The following is a 21,286-nucleotide window of genomic DNA, read 5'->3' on the forward strand; positions in this document are numbered from 1 at the left end:
ATGGAATTTTTTTCACTTATTGTAGGAGTGAATTATGCATATTATTTCAGTTCTGGCCTAGGTATAGAATCCTTCATAATGCCTTTTTTTAGCGTCAACTTGGTTCTTAAAGAATGTGCTATTCAGTATTGCTTCTCAGGGCCTTTGGACTTGATTAATTGAATTTTTCCACTTCACTATTCATTAACTTGATATCCAAATATTTGGAACATTCTTCATATGAAATATGACCTCACTGAGTCACCAAATTAACTTTCATTATTATAAACCTGTTCTCTTCATTTTTAATTTATTTCCAATTTATTGTTTTCTATCAAGTTCTTCTCATGTCCATTTTGGTCATTGTAGATGATGATGTCCATTTATAAATGAGCTTTTATGAGGTTTCAGCCTTGTAATTTGGAGCTTCATTTCTTTTGTGCTCTTGTAGATGTTAATGATTACAGTCTTTGATCATTTGCTGTTAGTTTTCCATGTTCACTAATTGTGTAGAAAAGAAGCAAAGAAAGGCCCAGAGAAGAGAGGATAATGGAGTCAAAGTTCTCATTAGAGTGAAATGGATTAAGTATTAGGGATTCTATTTTCATTCTTATAGTGAAGATTTTTTTTCCTCAGAATATGAAGAAGATTTTGAAGTAGATGAGGAGAAACAATACGAGAACACTAATGAAGAAGGACAGGCTGACAATCAAATGAATGGAATGTCAAAGTCACCCTCAGATGATGAAAGAGATAATTTAGACCCTGAAAAGGAGAGTGAAACCTCATCACAGAAGGCACCAGATGCTGATGACAATGTGAAAGATGAAGGTGATGGATGCTCTGACAGTGAATTGGAAAATGATAAACAAGGTGAGTTGTTTAGCTTTATCATATGATATTGGCTGTTTAGTGAGTATGCTTACTACTTTCTTTCATTTATGTTTAATGAGATAATCATTTTTAAGGGAATGTTTAGGGCAGGGTTCCCTAATCAGAATGCTGATCAAGCAACCTTCCATAGGTATCCAAGTTACCAGTCACTCCTTACTCCCTTTATCTTTCCCTATTTCACTGGGATTTTTTTGGCAGGATTCAGGTGAAAAATATGGTCATACCTCTTCTTCTATTTACTTAGAAAGTTAGTAATTTTTTTCATCCCAAACTATCCCATTTTGTACATGCACACACAACATTTTGTAATTTTGGAGAAATGAAAAATAACTCCTACTCAATTAAAAGAAAAGTTGGAGATCCCTGAATTAGGTTTATTTTTTTTTTCTTTAATTTACTTTGAACACAGAAAGCTGCCATATTAGTTTATTGGAAAATTTTATTTCTTGGCAAAGGTAGCTTCCTCAAAATCTTCAAGATTAAAATGGCACTGAATAGTCACAGAGTCTTTCAAGAAGAGGAAAAAACCCTCATCAGATGAGGCATACCTTAATTCACTAAATCCTGTCCAGTGAAAGACTGGATGTGTCCAGTAAGAGGGTTTGCTAAGGCTCTGTTCTTAGTTCGTAGTTCATCAAAGATCTTTCCTGGCATAATTCTGGCTATTTACCAGGAATGACAATAGCTCTCACTTATATTTAAGTATGTGTATGTCTTTGCAGTTTGCTTGTGACTAGACTTGTTGAGTTGCTCTCCATTTTCCCATTATGCTTGCCTCTCAAAATTTTCTTCTATGTAAATTTCAAAATTTCGTAGTGAAGGAATAAAATGATAGCCTTAAATGAAGTAATCACAAAAGCAAATAATTAAAGTTTATAGTTCTACTCTCGTCACAAAAGCATTCCGGTAAACCTATTCTAAAATTTCATGTGCACAAGTACAAGGCAAAATAATAAGGGTAGAAAGAGAAGAGATAATTTTACCAGAACTAGAGATGGGACCATGATTGTGTTATACTTAAACTCAAAATTAAATCATTGACTTCTTTATAGCTAAGGTAAAGAGTGAACCACAATATGAGTAAAATTATTTGAAATGAATAAAAATATCATTTTTAATATAATTGAAAAAAATGTATTTTACTATAATTAATATAATTGAAAGTGGTCAGACATTGAATTATTTTTAAGTCTTAAACCAAGTATTTTCTATACTTTCTCTTAATACTTAAATTTTCTGTTTCTTAGACTAGATGCCTAATAGATAAGCTCTTTTCTCAATCTGAATATGAATATTGGATTTATGTTTATATTCCTCCATGTCATAGAGAAAGTTAAAGAATTTTATGGAAAAGAAATATCACCTGAGTCAATAATTTAAAGAAACAATACAAGTGACTTGAAACTGGAAACACAATTGAGAATGTTTGCATACAAATTAAACTGGCTCAGAAGACAAAGGACTCAACTTTTTATTTCTTTAGGAATGGTGGGAAACAGTTGCTGATTTAAAAAAATTCACTATCCTTTTAGGATATCTGATTGTTTGGGGATTTTGTACTGCACAATCATCTTGCTTTCTTGGGCTTAAGTGGATTTTTTTCTAAGACTGCTATTTTTTAAAAGTTTCAAGCAGAGAGGAATGTAGGCAGTACTTGGCACTTCCTCAGAGGGAAAGCTTTAATCATTTATAACTGTAATCATGGAATAACTGAGAGTGATGGGTAAGCACTAACACTGAAAACTGCGAAAATATAAATAATTGGAATCCTGAAGTTTGGAAAAGTATCATGTAGTTGATAATGCAATAGGTCACATAATTCGTACTGTTTATTAAGATGCCATTTTGTGCTAAAAACCAAACAAACCATTTTACAAGAATTGCCTCATTTAGCTCAGCTTTAATAAGCAGGCAATTTTAATTTCTGTTTTACAAATAGGTGAACTTTGAAATGGTGAGATTAAGTAATTTATAATCACACAGCCAATAAGTAGCGGAGCCAAAATTACAAACATTATCCAACCTCAGAGTCTGTATTATGGAGAAACATACAATGTTTCTCCCAAATCAGAAAATGTCCATTTCTCTGAAATTAAAGCAAATCCTCTTTATTTCCTTAAAAATCTATATTTTAGAGGCATTTATCCTGGACTTCTCTCCTTATTTTATTCTCTGGCTTCTTTTTGTTTTGTTTCTTTTGTTTTATTTGTTTGCAAACATAGGAATTAAAAAGGGACATTTCCTAATTTCACCCAAATTTACCTTTCTTACCTCTGGATGAACACTGGCAGCCCTTTGCTTAGTTGCAGTTTATAGCTCTTCTCTTCCTTGACTTACTCCTATTTCAGCAGCTCACACTGAGCTCTTCATATTATCTGTCAGGACAATAGCACAATTCTTTATTGTTTCATATGTTTTAAATTTTGATCTTCAAATTAAAATCATAATATTATGAAAGCTAGAATTATGTCTTTGTTATTCCTTACAGAGCTGATTTCCTAAAAGATATTTATAAGAATTAAGCAATTCCTTGGTTGTTAATACCAATAATACTAAGGTGCTTTTATTAGTGGTATTATATTGAAAAATTTGTGTTCTATGATTATTAATGGAATCTTTAGTGAAAAAACCAGTGTAGAGGTAGCTGCATGGGCATAGATATAGAATGTCTACTATTTTGACATATAGCCACAAATTAATTTGGCCAATTATTTTGTTGTTTCAACAATGACATTACTAAGCTATCCATTTTTACAAGCTTTTATGTAATTTTTGAGCAGTTGTGGGTTTACAGAAAAATCATGCATAAAATAAAGTTTCCTATATACCATCCAATTATTAACACCTTGCATTAGGTGTTAATAGAAGTCTCCTTCTATTTCTACTTTTCTGTGTTTTTATCAAGAAAGTGTACATTTGTTACAACTGATGAAAGCACATTTTTATAATTGTACTATTAACTATAGTCTATGGTTTGACTTAGGGTTTATTGTTTGTGTTGTACAGATGCATAGATTGTTTTTTAAATTTTTATCCTAATAACATATATACAATCTTTCATTCAAATATATAATTCAGTGCCGTTAATTACATTCACAATATTGTGCTACCATTATCACTATACATTACCAAATCCTTTCATCATCCCATATAGAAACTCTACATTTTAAGCCTTAGCTCCACATCCCCTACCCCACCCCATTTCCTAATAACCTTTTTCTAGATTTGGACTCTATGGGTTTATTTATTCTGATTACATCATATCAGTGCTTTCACAGAATATTTGGTCCTTTTGTGCCTGGCTTATTTCACTATGATGTCTTCAAGGTTCATCCATTTTGTTGCATGTATCAGAACTTCATTCTTTTTATGGCTGAATAATATTCCATTTTATATACCATATTTGTTTATCCATTCATTGGTTGATGGATACTTAGGTTGCTTCTGTTTTTTGGCAATTGTGAATAATACTGCTATGAACATTAGTGTGCAAATATGTTAGAGTCCCTGCTTTCAATTCTTTTGGGTAGATACCTAGAAGTGGGATTGCCAGCTCATCTGGTAATTCTAAACTTTGCTGAGGAACTATCAAACTGTCTTGCACAGTGCCTGCACAATTTTACATTCCCACCAGCATTGAATGAGTGCTTTTATTTCTACCTATCCTGTCCAACACTGGCAATTTTCTGGGTTTTTTTCAATAGTAGCCATTACAGTGTGTATGAAATTGTATCTCATAGCAGTTTTGATTTGCAGTTCCATAATGGTTAATGATGCTGAGTATCTTTTCATGGTCCCTTGCAAAACTTCTTTTGAGAGATGTATGTATATGCACGTCTTTTGCTCATTTTTAAAATTGGGTTTTTTATATTTTTGTTTTTGAGACGATATTACTTTATGTATTCTGGATATTAAACACTTATTGGATATGTGGTTTCCAAGTGGTTTCTCCCATGATATACGCTGCCTCTTTACTTTCATGATAGAGCATTTGATTTATATGCTTTTTGCTTTTGTTTCTTGTGCTTTGGGTATAAAGTCCAAGAAACCATTGCCTAACACAAGGTTCTGAAGATGCATTGCTACAGTTTCTTCTAGGAATTTGATAGTTTTGACTCTTATATTTAGGTCTTTGACCCATTTTGAGTTTATTTTTGTATAGTGTCTGAGGTAGGCGTACACCTTCATTGTTCTGCAAATGGGGGTCCAATTTTCCCAGCACCATTTGTTGAAGAAACTATTCTTTACCAATTGAATGGCCTTTGCCCCCATGTCAAATATCAGGTGGCCATAAATGTGACAATTGATTTCTGTACACTTAATTCTATTCTATTTGTCTATCCAACTGTCTTTGTACCAGTACCATTCTCTTTTGATTACGGTGGCTTTGTAATAAGTTTTTTTTTTTTAAGATTTTTGTTTATTTCTCTCTCCTCCCTTTCTCTCCCCTCCCCAGTTATCTGTTCTCTGTGTCCATTCGCTGTGTTTTCTTCTGTGTCCGCTTGTAATCTTGTCAGCGGCACTGGGAATCTTTGTTTCTTTTTGTTGTGTCATCTTGTTGTGTCAGCTCTCTGTGTGTGTGGTGCCATTCTTGAGCAGGCTGCACTTTCTTTCGCACTGGATGGCTCTCCTTAAAGGGCACACTCCCTGCGCGTGGGGCTCCCCTATGCGGGGGACACCCCTGCATGGCACAGCACTCCTTGTGCACATCAGCACTGTGCATGGGCCAGCTCCACACCAGTCAAGGAGGCCTGGGGTTTGAACCGCAGATCTCCCAAGTGGTAGGCAGACGCCCTATCCATTGGGCCAAGTCTGCTTCCCTGTAATAAGTTTTAATATCATTGTGAGTCCTCCAACTTAGTCCTTTGTTTTCAAGGTGGCTTTGGATGTTCAGGGCCTCTCACCCTTCCAAAAATTTGATGATTGGCTTTTCCATTTCTTCAAAGAAAGTTGTTGGAATTTTGGTTGGGATTGTGTTGTATCTATAAATCATTGTGGGTAGAAGTAATATCTTAAACAAAATTTAGCCTTCTAATCCATGAACACAGAATATCTTTCCATTTATTTAGGTTTTCTTTTCTTTCTATTAGCAAAGTTTTCTGTGTACAAGTCCTTTACAACCTTGGTTAAATTTATGCCTAGATATCTGAGTCATTTAGTTGCTAATGTAAATGGAATTTTTTTCTTGATTTCTTCTTCTGGTTGTTATTACTAGTATGTAGAAACACTACTGAATTTGATTTTTACCCTACCACTTTGCTGAATTCATTTATTAGCTCTAGTAACTTTGCTGTGGATTTTTAAAATTTTCTGTATATAGGATCTTGTCATTTTCAAATAGGGAACTGAGGGAAGGCCCGGCAGTGCAGCCGTCCAAGCCATGAGACTTACGCTACAAGACACGGGACTATGAGTAAACTCTAGCCCCCACATGCCCTTGAGTAAACTCAGGGATGGTCTTCAAAACGTTGAGTCACGGGGCGAGGACAATGTGCATGCGCCATGCCACCGTTTCATCTCCTTCCGCCATTTTGTCTAGTAAATCTATAGTTACCATATATAGACATATTGCTGTCCCAACCAATCAGATAATGTTTCCGCATTCACCCTATATAACTCCTGTCCACTACCCCTTCCCCGGACTCACTTGCAGATCACGCATAAGCCCGTGCACCCTGGCTCCCCCGCTTCTGTCAATAAAGCTGTCTACTTCTCCTGGCCAGTGGCTTGTGTGAGTTTGTAGTGTGGTCCCCCTTTGCTGACTAGCAGCCCTGGCCAGCAGTCCCCGGTGCATGGCTGGTGAGGTGTGTCGACAGCCCGTGGCTCGCGAAGGCAGTGCGAGGAAGGCTTCCAGCAGCCACCGCGGCAGCGCTGGCAGAGAAAGCGAAATCAACATCCGTGCTGGCAGCGCAACTACCTGCCGACATCTAGCCCCAACATCCGTGTCGGCGGTGCGACTCCCTGCCGACAGGGAACATTTTACTTTTTTCTTTCCAGTCTGTTGCCTTTCATTTCTTTTTCTTGCCTAATTGCTCTGTCTAGAACTTCTAGTACAATGTTGAATAACACTGGGGACAGTGGGCATCCTCATCTTGTTTCTGATCTTAGAGGGAAACTTTCAGTCATTCACCATTAAGGGTAATGTTAACTGTGGGTTTTTTATGTATGCCTTTACCATGTTGAGGAAGTCTCCTATTCTCATTTTTCTGTGTTTTTATCAAGAAAGATCACTGGATATTGTCAAATGTCTTTTCTGTGTCAGTTGAGATGATCATGTGTTGTTTTTATCCTCTTCATTTTATTAATGTGGTGTATTAACATTAATTGAATTTCTTATGCTGACCCACCTTGCATAACTGCTAAATTCCATGAGATAATGGTGTATATTTATTTTAATGTGCTGTTGAATTCTGTTTGCTATAATTTTTTGATGATTTTTACATCAATATTTATAAGATATTGGTTTGTAATTTTTTTTCTTGTCGTTTCTTTATCTGGCTTTGGTTGTTAGCCTTGTGGAGTAAATCAATGAGTGTTCCCTCCTCTTCAATTCTTTGGAAATGTTTGTTAAGGACTGGTGTTAATTATTCTTCTTGGAATGTTTGGCAGAATTCCCTTGCGAAGCCATCTGGTCCTGGGCTTTTCTTTGTTAGGAGGTTTTTGATTATTAATTCAGTCTCTTACATGTTATTGGTCTGTTGAGATCTTCTGTTTCTTCTTGAGTCAGTGAAGGTAGTTTGTGTGTTTATAGCAATTTGTCCATTTCATGCAGATTAATTTGCTGGTGTATAGTTGTCCATGATATCCTCTTTAAAAATCCTTTTTATTTCAGTGGTATTGGTAATACTATCCCACCTTTCCTTTCTGATTTTATTTATGTCCTCTTTTTTTTTCTTTGTTGTCTAGCTAAAGATTTGTCGATTGTATTGATCTTTTCAAAGCACCAAATTTTAGCTTTGTTGATTCTCCCTATTTTTAAGTGTATCATTAATGCATAACATCCATAAACAATAAGTATATAGGAAAAGTAGTAAAGTTACAAAACAAACATGCATAACATTACACAGGACTTCCAAACTTCACTCTACCACCACCAACTTGCATTGTTATGAAACATCTGTAACAAATTATGACAGAGCATTGTTAGACTATTACTACTAATTATAGTCTTTCTTGAATTTGGTGAATTCTTCCCCAACTCACCTGATTATTAATGCCCTGTATTATATATTTGTTATAGTTCATGAGAACTTTTCACATATTTGCTCTAACAACAGTCCATCTTCCACTAGAGGATTCACTGTTTTACAGTCCCATGCATTGTACAATCCATTCAAAGTGTATACTCAGTGGCTCTCATTTTCCTCACTGAGTTGTCCTGTCATTGCCTCAGCTAATTTTAGAATGTTTTCATTATTCCAAAAGGAAAAGTTTCATACCCCCTCAAGTCCCCCATTGTTAATCTTTAGAATAGATATCACCTTTGCCATTCCTGCAAAAATATTACAATATTACAGTTAACTATCATCCATAAGTAACATTAGTTGTAATTTTCCCATCTATCACTATATTTTTAATACTCTATAATAGAAGAGCATTCTTATATTTGTACTATTAACCACAATCTTCACCCACCACTAAAATCATTATGTTATACATTCCCTATGTTATCCTCTAACTTTCTTTCAATTGACATTTATGTACAGACTACCCCGTTCAGGCACAATCACATTAGTGATTAATGTTTGTTATATTCACTGTGTGTGCCACCATCACTCTGATGAACTCTATTCATTTCCACACTTTTATGATAAACCTTATTAAAAATTCTACATACATTTATCATCAGCTCCCATTCTCAACCCACAATCTATCTCCTAGTTACCTATACTCTAGAGTTTACCTCCATGAGTTTACTCATTGTATTTATTTTGTATTAGTGAGACTGTATAATATTTGTCCTTTAGCGTCTGGCTTCTTTCACTCAACATAATGTACTCAAGGTTCATCCATGTTATTATATGCATCCTGATTTCATTTCTTCTTACAATTGAATAATATTCAATTGTATGTCTATGACACATTTTCATGTATTTTTGAACTATGCTATTAGGTGCATATATATTTATAATTGTTAGTCTTTTTGTTGAATTTACCTCTTTTTCAGTATGTAATGACTGTCTTTGTTCCTCATAACAGTTTTGACCTTAACTCTTTAATTTCTGATATTAGTATCACTTGCTTAGGTCTCTTTTAGTTACTACCTGCATGGTATATTTTTTCATCTTTTCTCCTTACCCTATTTATGTCACTGAATTTAAGGTTTATATCTTGTAAACAGCATACAGCTGGGCATTGTGCTGGTTTGATTCTTTTGTGGACCCCAGAAAATTATGTTCTTAAGCTGACCCAATCCTGAGCATGTATGTGGGACCTTTTAGTTAGATTCAGTTAAGGGACCTTTTGATTAGATCACTTTAGTTAAGGGCCATTGATTAGATTTTGAGACCTAGAGTGGGTCTTAATCCTCTTACTGGGGTCCTTTATAAATGGAGGGCTAAAAACATCAGATAAATAGAAAAAAAAGTGACAGAGACAGACAAGAACCCAGAAGGTGGAATCAATGGAACACAGAGGCTGAGAGGAAGCCACTTTAGCCTGAAAGTGAAAGAGATGAGGCCCAGAGGAGAAGGGAGAGGGGGGAGAGACAAGCATGTGCTGTTTGCCAACAGCTGAGCTCAGAAAGAAAGTAAGCCTGGAGGAGAAGACAGAGGCCCAGACCCAGTAGATCTGCCATTGTGTCTTGCTACGTGGCAGGAGGACAGGATCACCAACAGCTGACAATCTGGTGAAGCAGCATCTTTGATGATGCCTCAATTTGGACATTTTCACAGCCTCAGAACTATATGCTTTTTTTTTTCATTTTCAATACTAGAATTTTTATTCATGGCCACAAAATTGTTCCAAAGGTGCTTACAAATACCAATGAAGCATTGGTAATAGGGTGTGTGGTTTGTTAAGATATGTATTTTAAAAAATTTATTGAAGTATGTCACTCAGTCATAAATATACATAAACAATAAATGTATAGTAATAGTTGTGACCTTACAAAACAAACATATAACATCATACAGGACTCTCATAACTCACCCTGCCACCAATAGCTTACATTGTTGTTAAACATTTTTAACAAATGATTAAGGAGCATTGTCAAAATATCTACTAACCAAAGCATTTTTCCCCAACCCACCCTATTATTATTATCTTTATATCATTTATACATGAACATACATAAACAATAAGTATATAGTAAAAGCTGTGAGCTTACAAAGCAAACATGCATAACATCATACAGGTGTCCCATACATCAACCCTCCATTAACAGCTTGCATTGTCATGAGTTGTTTGTTACAAGTTATGAAAGAATATTGTCAAAATCTTACTACTAATTATAGTCCTTATCTTACATTTGGTGTATTTTCCCCCGACCTACCCTATTATTATTTTTTTATTACAGAAGTTGTAAACATTTAAAACAATCATGTACATGTGCAGAATTCCTAAACAACACCCCTGTATCAACACACCACACTGTGGTGGAACATTTGTTACTGATAATAGAGTATTATCTGATTGTTACATCGTCCATAGTGTACATTTGGCACTCGTTTTCCATATTGCCCCATTATCAGCACAGTACATCTTTGGCATAGATGCAAGAATATTATATTATTACTGCTAACCACAGTCCATAAGTCATTCCAGTTGTATTTTTCCCATGCTTTTCCATGTTCCCATGACCCTGCAACAATGATGTACATTTGCTCTAGCTGACAAAGGACACTTGCATCTGTACCATTAACCACAATCTCATCCACCTCTTGGTTTACTGTGCTATTCAGTTCCTAGACTATCCTCTAGCATTAACTCAGTTGGCATTTACATACCTAGACTACCATTTTCAGCTTCATCACCATTTATAAACTAGCTGTTACTTACTATGTGTTACCATATCCACTCTATACATTGCCACACTTTTATAGTAAAGAAAATTAAAACTTCTACACATGTTAGACATCAGTAGTCTATCTCAGTTCTCCTCTTAACTCCTTTAAGAATCCCCAGCTACCACGAGGTCTTGAAGATATTTTCCTACAATTTCTTCTAGAAGCTTTATGGTTCTTGCTTTTATTTTTAGGTTTTTGATCTATTTTTGAGTTAATTTCTGGATGAGGTGTGAGATAGGGGTCCTCTTTCCTTATTTTGACTAAGGATATCCTCTTCTCTCAGCACCATTTGTTGAATGGACTGTTCTGCCCAAGCTGGGTGGGTTTGATAAGCTAGTCAAAAATCACTTGACCAGACATGTGAGGGACTGTTTCTGAACCATCAGTTTGGTTCCATTGGTCTGTGTTTCTCTCTTTATGCCAGTACCATGCTGTTTTTACCACTATAGCTAGGTAATCTGATTTTAAGTCTGGAGATGGGTGTTCACTCTTCAGGATGCTGTACCCTTCCAAACAAATTTGATAATCATGTTTTCAATTTTTTTAAAATGCTGGTGGAATTTTTATCAGGATTGCATTTTTGAATCTGTATATCAATTTGAGTAGAATTGACATCTTAATGGTATTTAGTCTTCCAATCCATGAGCATGGAATGTTCTTCCAGTTATTTAGGCATTTTCTGATTTCTTTTTAACTTTGAGTTGCAGTTTTCTGAATACAGGTACTTTACATAGTTGGTTAAGTTTATTCATGACTTTTTGAGTTTTATCTGTCATATTTAATTTCACCACTCTTTTGACACTTTTAGTTAATTTTATTGATGTAATCTTCATCTCTAGACTCTCTTCCAGGCCTCTCTCTCCTATCTTTTCTTTTCAGGTTCTAGCACACCCTTTAGTATTTCCTGAAAACTTGGTCTTTTGGTTAGAAATTCTTTCAGTTTCTCTTTATCTGGGAATATTCTAATCTTGCCCTCATTTTTGAAAGACAGTCTTGCCAGATATAAGACTCTTAGCTGGAAGTTTTTCACTTGTAGTATTTTGAATGTATCATATTACTGTCTTCTTTCCTCCATGGTTTCTGGTGGGAAATTAGCACTTAATCTTATTGGGTATCCCTTATATGTCATGCATTGTTTTCCTCTTGCTGTTCTTAGAATTCCCTTTTTCTTTGGCATTTGATGTTCTGATCAGTATATACCTTGAAGTTGGTCTATTCGTATTTTTTCAGGTGGGAATACATTCTCCTGCTTGGACATGGATACCTATATCCTTCAGTAGGGTAGGGAAATTTTCTACCATTATTTCTTCAAATATTTCTTCTTCCCCTTTTCCCTTTTGGGACACCCATGACATGTATGTTTGCATGTCTTTTGCTGTCATTTAGTTCCCTGAGATCTTGTTCAATTTTTTTCATTATTTTCTTCATCTGCTCTTTGTATGTTCACTTTCAGAGGCCATTTCTTCAAGCTTACCAATCCTTTCTTCTGCCACTTCAAATCTGCTATTATATAATTCCAATGTTTTTTTTTTAAGTTCATTTATTGTGTCTTTCATTCCCATAAGATCTGCTATTTTTCTATGTATGCTTTCAAATTCTTTGTTTTCATCCAATGTCTTCTTAGTATCCTTAATCGCTTTAGCCATCTTGTTGAAATTATTAAGGAGATTTGTTTGAACATCTATGATTCATTGTCTCAACTCCTTTATGTCATCTGGAGGTTTATCTTGTTCCTTTAACTGGGCCATAGCTTCCTGTTTCTTGGTGTGGATTGTAATTTTTTGTTGGTGTCTTGGCATCTAGCCTACTAGAGTATTTATTCTGGGTGCAGTTTTTCTCTTTAGTTTAGGGTTTCCTGCCCTTTCTCCCTTGCTGGCTGTGCAGTAGGAGCCAAGGATATAGTAGGTGCTATAAGCTCTGGAAGCTCAAGCATCCCTCATTTCCCCAGGGACTGATGAAGTTTCTCCAAACTTTGTCCTTTGCCAGGTATAGGGACAGAGTCACAGCTGTGTGGAATACTACAAGTCATACAGGCCTAGACTGTAGTTGCCTGCCTGTGGCAGGGATGGAGCTGCAGGTGTGGGCAGCAATCTAAGCAGTGCAGTCAAAGATGACTATAATTGCTCTGGTAGACTTCTGATTATTCAGTCAGTGCCAGCCAAAGGTATATACAGTTACCTGGATAGGCTGGTGCTGGGCTCACTAGCCTCCTCCCTGCCAGAGTTGGGGCTGAAGCCTAGGCTAGGGCTGAAGGCCAATCTGAGTGAAAGAAACTTGTTCCTACTGTCACTGTGATTTTCAGTAAGCCTGGCTTCCCGTCAGGCTGGGGTGGAGTCAAAATGGTGGCCACCAACCTCTTTCTTACTTGGACAGATTCACACCCTAGCTGTTTCTAGGGTTATACCTTAGCCAACCAAGTCTACTAATCGGTAGCTGAAATTGGTGGCCAACCATCTCCTCCTACCCTGTTTTTGGGAAGTGGAGCTTCCAATTCCAGCACAGAATAGCTTCTGGGGCAGCTTGTGCTGCCAAAGTAGGATAATCACCAGCCTCCACAGATTGGCTGGTAATTTTCTGGAGAGGATGGCACAGGTCCACCCAGCTTCCTCCCTGCCAGAGGTTTATATAAGCTGGGGTTTATGCTATAGCTTCCATCTGACCTGGATGGAATGAAGCCAGTCCCTACCAACACTGTGGTTTTCAGTTGGCCCACTTCCCCTCCTGCCAGGGGCAGAGTTAAAAATGTCAGCTACTGGCCTCTTTCTGACTTGGACAGGCTCAAACTTTATCTGTTCTTAGGATTATGCTTTAGCCTGCTGAATTCACTCATCTGTATCTGAAGTTGATGTCCAATGGTCTCTTCCTCCCTCATTTTTGAGAAGTGGAGCTTTCACTTCCAGCTGCAGAACAGCTCTCAAGTTGGCTTGTGCCTCCAGTGGAGGATGAGTACCAGCCTCCATGGTGTGGAGCACTCTACTTACAAATATTCTCTTCAGATGAGCATTATCCTTCCATTCCTTCAAGGATGCTCTTCTGGCCTCCTGGAGCCCCCAAACAGGTGCTTTAGCTAGCTCCAGATAGTTCTGGGTGTTAACTGCTCTGTAGCAGGAGCTGACTCTAGGAGCTCCTTACTCTGCCACCATCTTGCTGGTTGTCTCTTTCCCTTATTTTTGAAAGAAAATCTCACTCAATATAAAACTCTTGTTTGACAATTGTTTTCTTTAAGTATTTCATCCTATTGGCTTCTCTCCTCCATGATTTATGATGAGACATTGGCACTTAATCTAATTGGGGCCCTCTTATACATAATATGATGCTTTTCGCTGTCAGTTTTTAGAATTCGCTCCTTGGCCTTTGCATTCCGCAGTTTGGCCAGTATGTGATTGGGTATATTTTCTTAAAGTTTATCCTGTTTGGTCTCCTCTGGGCTTCTTGGTTGTTTATTTTCAAGTCCTTTACTAAGTTTGGGAAGTTTTCTGTCATTATTTCTTTGAATATTCCTTCTGCCCCTTTCTCTCTTCTCCTTTTGGGACTTTCATAATGCATATATTGGTACTCATGGTGCTGTCCCACAGGTATTGTCATTTTTTATATATTTTTTCCTTTCTGCTTCTCAACCTGATTTACTTCTGTTGTCTTTGAGTTCACTTATTCTATCTTCTACAATTTCCAATCTGCTTTTGAAACACTCCTGGGAATTTTACATTTCAGTTATTTTGTTTTTTTTAACTCCAGTAGTTCTGTTTGAAAATTTATATCTTTTTATTGAGATTCTCATATTGTTCTCTCATACTGTTCTTCTTTCTCAATGTTTTCCTTCATCTCCTTGAGCATACGGAAGATCATATTTAAAAAGTCTTTGCCCAGTATGTCCACACTCTGGTCTTTCTTTATTCATGTTGTTGGACTTTTTGTCATCTTACTCCTGTAGGCCCTAATTTCCTGTTTCTTTTTTTGTCTTGTAATCTTGTTGTACACTGTATAATTTAATGTTATAAAATATTATCTCTGGAATTTATACCTGAGATTTCTATTTCTTTATTTTAATTGAGTTTTTTTTTTTAATTTTTAAAGAAATTCTAGATTACATAAAGTTACAAAAAAATATGTAAGGGATTCCCATATTCCCCACTCCCTCCTCCTGATGTCTGTTTCTTGAGTTTATATCCAGTTGGTTATATGACATACATTTTCTTGAGTGTCAGGAACTAACAAAAACAAGCAAAACTAAGTAAAAACACCCTTTACTGTCTGAAAATTGGCTTTGCATTGGCTGGTGCTCTTCTTCAGAGTTCACCTCTCCCATCAGTAAGGTCAGCTCAAGGTGAATGCAAAGTGCATGGTCCTTCCTGTCTTTTCTGTGCTGGTGTCCCATTCTGATGGTGTGTTTGCTAGTGGATTTATAAATTCCTGTTACAGGAGTTGGCTACCCCTTCTAACTCCCAGAGAAATAGACCTTCTCCCTCTTCTGGGTGTTCCACTGCAGGAAAAAAAAAAAAAAACTTGGAAGTTTTGCCCCAGTTCAACCACTTCATTTGTTTCTTATACCTCTTTCTTGATATCAAGCAGCTTTTACCTATTTTGCAATTTCTAGGCATGGGTGGCATGCCCCAGGGGAATTTCCTGAGTCAGTCTCTCTCAGCTGGAACAAGGCCAGGAGCCCACAAAGGGTGTGCTGGCTTACTTTAGACCACCCTGGGGAGGGAATAAGGGAGGAACCAAAAAGAGCTCTAGGAGCTTCTTGCTTTCTTGATTCAGTGCCTGTCCAGCAAATCCAACCCTTCAATTGTCTTCTGAAGAAGCATATAGTCTTTCAGTCTCCTTTGCCACCTTTGTCTTGGGCAGGCTGTAACAATGACTGCACTCAGAGCCAGGGTCCCAGCATTTTAAAGTAGGTATCTAAAGCAGGGAGCTTTGATCAGACCAGCCCATCCACCAAGGATCTTGGGGAATGGGATTTTTATGTCTCTTTTTGGCACCAGCAAGCTATACCTAGGGCTGTGGGGGATGGGCAAAGATAACTGCTGAATGGAAAAAGCAATTTACTAGTATTTATGGTAATTTACCAGTCTCTTCCTCTTGCTCTTCCCTGGGTGCTCTACAGCATTCTACTGGACTCTGGAGTTTTGAAATACTTGATTCTGACAGTTCTTGCCTGCTTAATAGTTGTTCTGGTGGAGAGACTGATTCATGGAACTTCCTACTCTGCCATTTTCCCACAATTCCAAGTTCATATTTTTATTATTAGATTTGAAGATCTGAATTTACATTTTACAAAATGTAATCAGATGAAGAATTTCAAAAAATATACATTGTTCATTGAAAGTATGTGTGTAGGCAACACATAGACTAGAGAACTGCTGTTATGCTGATAAATTTTTGCTATTCAACAATCAAATCTAAACAAAAAGTTAAGAGCAAAATAAGAATGAAATACCTATACACATCACGTACTTTGAATGAACACTATGCATTATTGATATTTAAGTTATCCTTTTGAAGGGCTTTTTTTCATTCTTGATATGTGTTTTAGTTTCCTAGCTGCTAAAGCAAATATGGGTTGGCTTAACCAATGGGGATTTATTGGCTGAAATTTTGAGACTAGGAAAAGTCCAAAATCAATGTGTCACCAAGGCGATGCTTTCTTCATGAAGACATTGTCATTCTTAGGCTGGCTGTCAGCGATTCTTGGTCCTTGGATTTTCTGTCACATGGTAACGCACATGGTTTATTTTCCTTTCTCTTCTGGGTTCGGCCAACTTCTAGCTTCTGGCTGCTCTCTTTGACTTCTTCCCTGTGTCTGATTTCCTTTGCTTTCACCCATATTGGATTAACGTCCACCTTCATTCAGGTTGGGCACACCTTTCATTACTAACATCTTCAAAAGGTCCTATTTACAAATGGGTTTACCCACAGGACTAAGGGTGGATCTAAAATACCCTTTGTGAAGGACAAGATTCATTCCCGAACAATTTTTACATGAAAACATTGCTTTTGTTCTGAAATAAAATCCTTTTGCTTATTACTGTTTATTTCTTACACTTCTAGATCCATTATTTTTTTATCCCTTTATTTTGATAATCTGCTCTTAGGTTATTCTAAAACATGTCTTTTAGCATATGGAATATAAGAAATAGAGATTTCATCCAACAAACAAGTAGTATGTATTAAAAATGGTAATGGCATGACAGATTCCTTGGAATACCCTGTTGAAAAGCCAGGCAGCATTTCATCTTCAGGAGTGTAAGAGGCATATTGTGACCATTGAATCCCAGACACTAGTGTATCCTTTTTATTGACATGATTAAGAATCTAGCTGTTAGTATTTGGATGTGTTTCATTTGAACTTGCCTGCACCTGTTCCCAGAGGGCAAACAATTGCCCAGGCTGTCACTCTTGTGACAAGTCTGTCCCATTTAAACTGCCAGCTAACAATTGCGTTGGCCTGCCTTGATGAATATACTGTGCTTAGCAACCCGTGAGTGATAGAGTGCTACAGACTGAAAGCTGACGAAGAGAGGACTGTAGTTTAGGAATGATGTGTGAGGCTTCCTATCGTTTAAATAGAACGACAGCTTCCTTTTTTGTCATTTGTGTTGGCAACCCCAGGCACTAATTCAACATTTGAAAATATATTGTCACAGATAAATGTTATAAGGTTGAGGGGAAAAGTTTCATGTTGCTGAGATTATATTTTTATGCTTTTATAGACACTTTAAATAGCAGTGCCTGTTGGTAAGAAGTAAAGACTAAGCAGCTCCTTAAGAGAAAGAGAGGGAATCTATACCCAGATTATAAACAAAGAAAGCAAGACTTGAAGCTAATATTTTTTTGCAGTAAGGATGATGGTTCTCTTTGTGCTGCTTTTCAGTCTGTTGAAATAGACCTTTAAGACATAAAATCTCATTTTCATAAAAATATTCTGTTTGACTTAAACTGACTTCAAGAATTTTACTCTTCATTGTTAGAGTGAATTGGGGCTATGAAAAGAATCATATGGGTGGAAGTTTCTACTTCTGTGTTGAAATTATATGTACTGTGAAACCACATCCTATGAACTTCAATATAACCTGCCTGTTCCTTGGCCCAGGACTTAATGCTAGCAGTTTAAAAATGGAAGATTATGACAGGATTGTTGGTGGTCTTCTGGTCAGAGACTGTGTGTGTGATTTTTTTCATGGTTAGTCAAATTTTGATTTTTCTAATAATTAGAATTCCTCAATCTATAGTCAATTTTTGCTTATTGAGGTAGAAAGCCACAGCTTTCAGGTGAATGCTTAAAATGCAGCATTATCCTTTACTCCCACAAAATACCATTTTTTAAAGATATTTCTCTTCTCTACAGTTTTGAATATGTCTTGTAAATAGCCCTAACTAGACAATCAGTAAAATCTTGTGTAATGAACAGCGGATTGAATAGATCAATGGATAATTGTAAAGAGACTTGTGCAATACAATGTAACACGTGATTTGATTATATTCTCACTATTTTATCTATTTGTTTTAATGTTTAGAAAGTAGTATAAAAAGTAAATATTTTTAAAAATTTAAACTTCTTTTATGTTTTCTTCTCTTCCTACTATATCTCCATTTGCATGTAAATATTTATCCTTACAAAGTAATGTATATATATTTATTTATATTGATGAATTGAGATATTTCACTTCATGATAATCATTATCAGTGTGGGAACATATGCTTTCTCTTAAGACAAATAACTAGTTTACTGTTCATAGCTGAAATTTAATAAATTATGCTTCTCTTTTCATTATGCTTACATTTACTCTACAATATTTATTGAGTATAAAGCACTTGTCAAATTAGGTATTATTGTACATGAAACTGTTGACTCAACTGCAGTATCTAATATGAAATGTAAACAGATTTTCAGGGGCTCACAAGTAATCAAGACAGAATTATTAATACAAGTAATAGTAGGACATATAAGTTTAAGTGCCATGGCTAAATTTATTCAGCATTTATGCAGATTTTGCTGTGGACCCTTGGGCTAAGGTATGTGCAGAAGAGACATGATGAGTAGTAAAGGTCAGAGAATTGTTGGATTCATTAGTTTGGGATACTTGTTATGTCACTGATCAAACTTTTCAACTGAATTTATACATTTGAATCTGTGCACTTAAATTGAGGTGTCTATGTGGATCTCAAGCTATTTAACCTAAAACAAAGTTGCTAAAATCAGAAATTGAATTGAAGGAACAGTTAAACATAAACCATAGTAAAACTATGCTCCATATTTATGCATGAGGAAATGATCAAAAACTAAAATCATGACCTGTAATTAGTTTAAAAGAGACATTATGGCTACTGATTACAATAAGAGCATGACAACAGCTGTACAGAGTATTATCCACAGTCACTATAAAGAGAATGAGTAACCCTTAGTGAGCATGCTCAATTGCTCTGTTGTGCTTTTGCAAGCTGGAACTAGAGTATGTAATGTGGAAGCAATGTCCTGGGCTGTCTTTTTCTCCATTATATCCTCAGTACCTGGAAAATTACCTGACCCATAGGAGGTGCTCAATATGCATCTAATGAATGAATGAATCTAGGTATATAGTAGAAAGGTGGAGGACAATCAAAACTTCAGTTGTGAGAAGTGGAAACAAAGTTCATCATGAATTTACTGAACCGGTGTGAACTGTGGATGTGCATGTGATTGCCTTACTTGGCCAAGTATATTCCAAGTGTTTTTTGGTATTTTGTTTGTTGTTTTTTTCTTATTTTTGAGATACTATCATTATTGTTTCAAATCTTTCTATTGCTTTCCAAACCTCTGGCATGACTAGAAGCAGAAGTTGGCCAGGCAGGCAGTATAAACAGAGGAGATTACTTACTCAGAATCCTAGTTTAAAATACATGTCAGTTTTGTGAATGCCCCCCTATATCTATAAACTTTATAAGTTAATTTTTATTAAATATCTGAATGACATATACGTTTTCATAGTCACAGTATCAAGATCAGTGTTATAAATAAACCAAGGAAGGGGGTTTGACTTTAACCTTTTGCCTTGTATTCATATTGTGTGCCTTAGAATGTTTTAAATGGATACTTTGTGGGCTTTAGAGTGGTAGAGAAAGTGAAAGTTGAACAGTAGAGATATGAAAGAAAGACTAGACTATGAATTCCAGGCAGTTTGATCTTTTGGGGAGAACTATTTTCCATTTGTCAGTCTTGGGTGGTAACAGTGGAAAGTTACCAGAAGAGAAACAATGAGAAGAGAGAGAAGAGAAGAGAAACAATGGTAGATCCTTGACAGTGGGTGCTTTCTGCTTGTAGGTCTTTTTGGGGGGTGGGGAATGGGGAAGGTGGGTCTTGGTTTTACTACAGTATGTCATGATAAAAGCAGTTCTTTTCAAAAGTACTACTTCATAGCTAATGGATTGTGGGTATTATTTAACCTCTTTGAAACTCACTTTCTGGATCTAGAATGAAAAGATAATGACTATTACATAGTATTAAATGAGATTTGTGAAGTGCTTAATTCACTGCTGGGTGTACAGTAGGTAGATAATTATGATCTGGCTTTATATTTTTCTCAACAAATGGTAACTACAGTTACTACTCTGCTATTAATATAATGTATAGGAGAGTTGGCAGAATCACAAGAAGGAAATTTATTAGAATATACTATAAGTATGATCTGATGGAGAAAGACTGAAGTAATTAAGAAATGAGTTTTTGGCTAGATTAGGTTAAATTTTTTTCTCATATGATTTCTACAATGACCTCTAAGGAGCAGATAGTATTATCCCATTTTATTTTTATTTTTAATATATTTTTTAAAAGATACTTGAATTACACACAAAAATATAAGGGATTCCCATATGCTGTACTCCCCACACCTCCTACCCATCCCCACATTAACAACTTCCTTCATTCATGTGGTAAATTCATTGCAATTGATGAACACATTTGGAGCATTGCCACTAAGCATGGATTATAGTTATAGTTTTACATTGTAGTTTACACTCTCTCCCATTCAAGTCTGCAGGTTATGGCAGGATATATAATGGCCTGTATCTGTTGTTGCAATGTCATTCAGGACAATTCCAAGTCCTGAAAATGCCCCTATATTATACCTCTTTTTCCTTCTCTCTTTCTATAGCACCTCCAGTGGCCACTGTCTTCACATCAATGATATAATTTCTTCCAATGCTAGAATCACAATAAGTCTATAGTAGAATACCAGTAAGTCCATTCTAGTCCATATTTTATTCCCCAGTCTTGAGGATTCTTGGATGGTGATGCCCGCTCCACCTCTAATTTAGACAGGGTCTTGATCCCATATGGCTGATGGATAGGACTCTTGCTTGCAGTTGTAGACTCTCTCAGTACCTTGGTATGGTGATTGTCCATCCTCACCTCCTTGTTAGTTGTCCTGGGT

At 36.2% G+C, this 21,286-nt stretch overlaps 1 protein-coding gene across 2 annotated transcripts in view; it reads left to right on the forward strand.

Moving 5' to 3' along the window:
- The window catches only part of ERICH3 (glutamate rich 3), a 146,361-nt gene that overhangs the window by 94,574 nt on the left and 30,501 nt on the right, over positions 1–21,286 (forward strand). For both annotated transcript variants that reach the window (XM_071217377.1, XM_023585270.3), the window contains one exon: positions 616–852. In XM_071217377.1, coding sequence (XP_071073478.1) covers positions 616–852 — 237 coding nt within the window. The remainder of the gene's footprint in view (positions 1–615; positions 853–21,286) is intronic.

The sequence above is a fragment of the Dasypus novemcinctus genome, chromosome 9 (genome assembly GCF_030445035.2).
Source record: "Dasypus novemcinctus isolate mDasNov1 chromosome 9, mDasNov1.1.hap2, whole genome shotgun sequence".
In the NCBI taxonomy this organism is placed as follows: domain Eukaryota; kingdom Metazoa; phylum Chordata; class Mammalia; order Cingulata; family Dasypodidae; genus Dasypus; species Dasypus novemcinctus.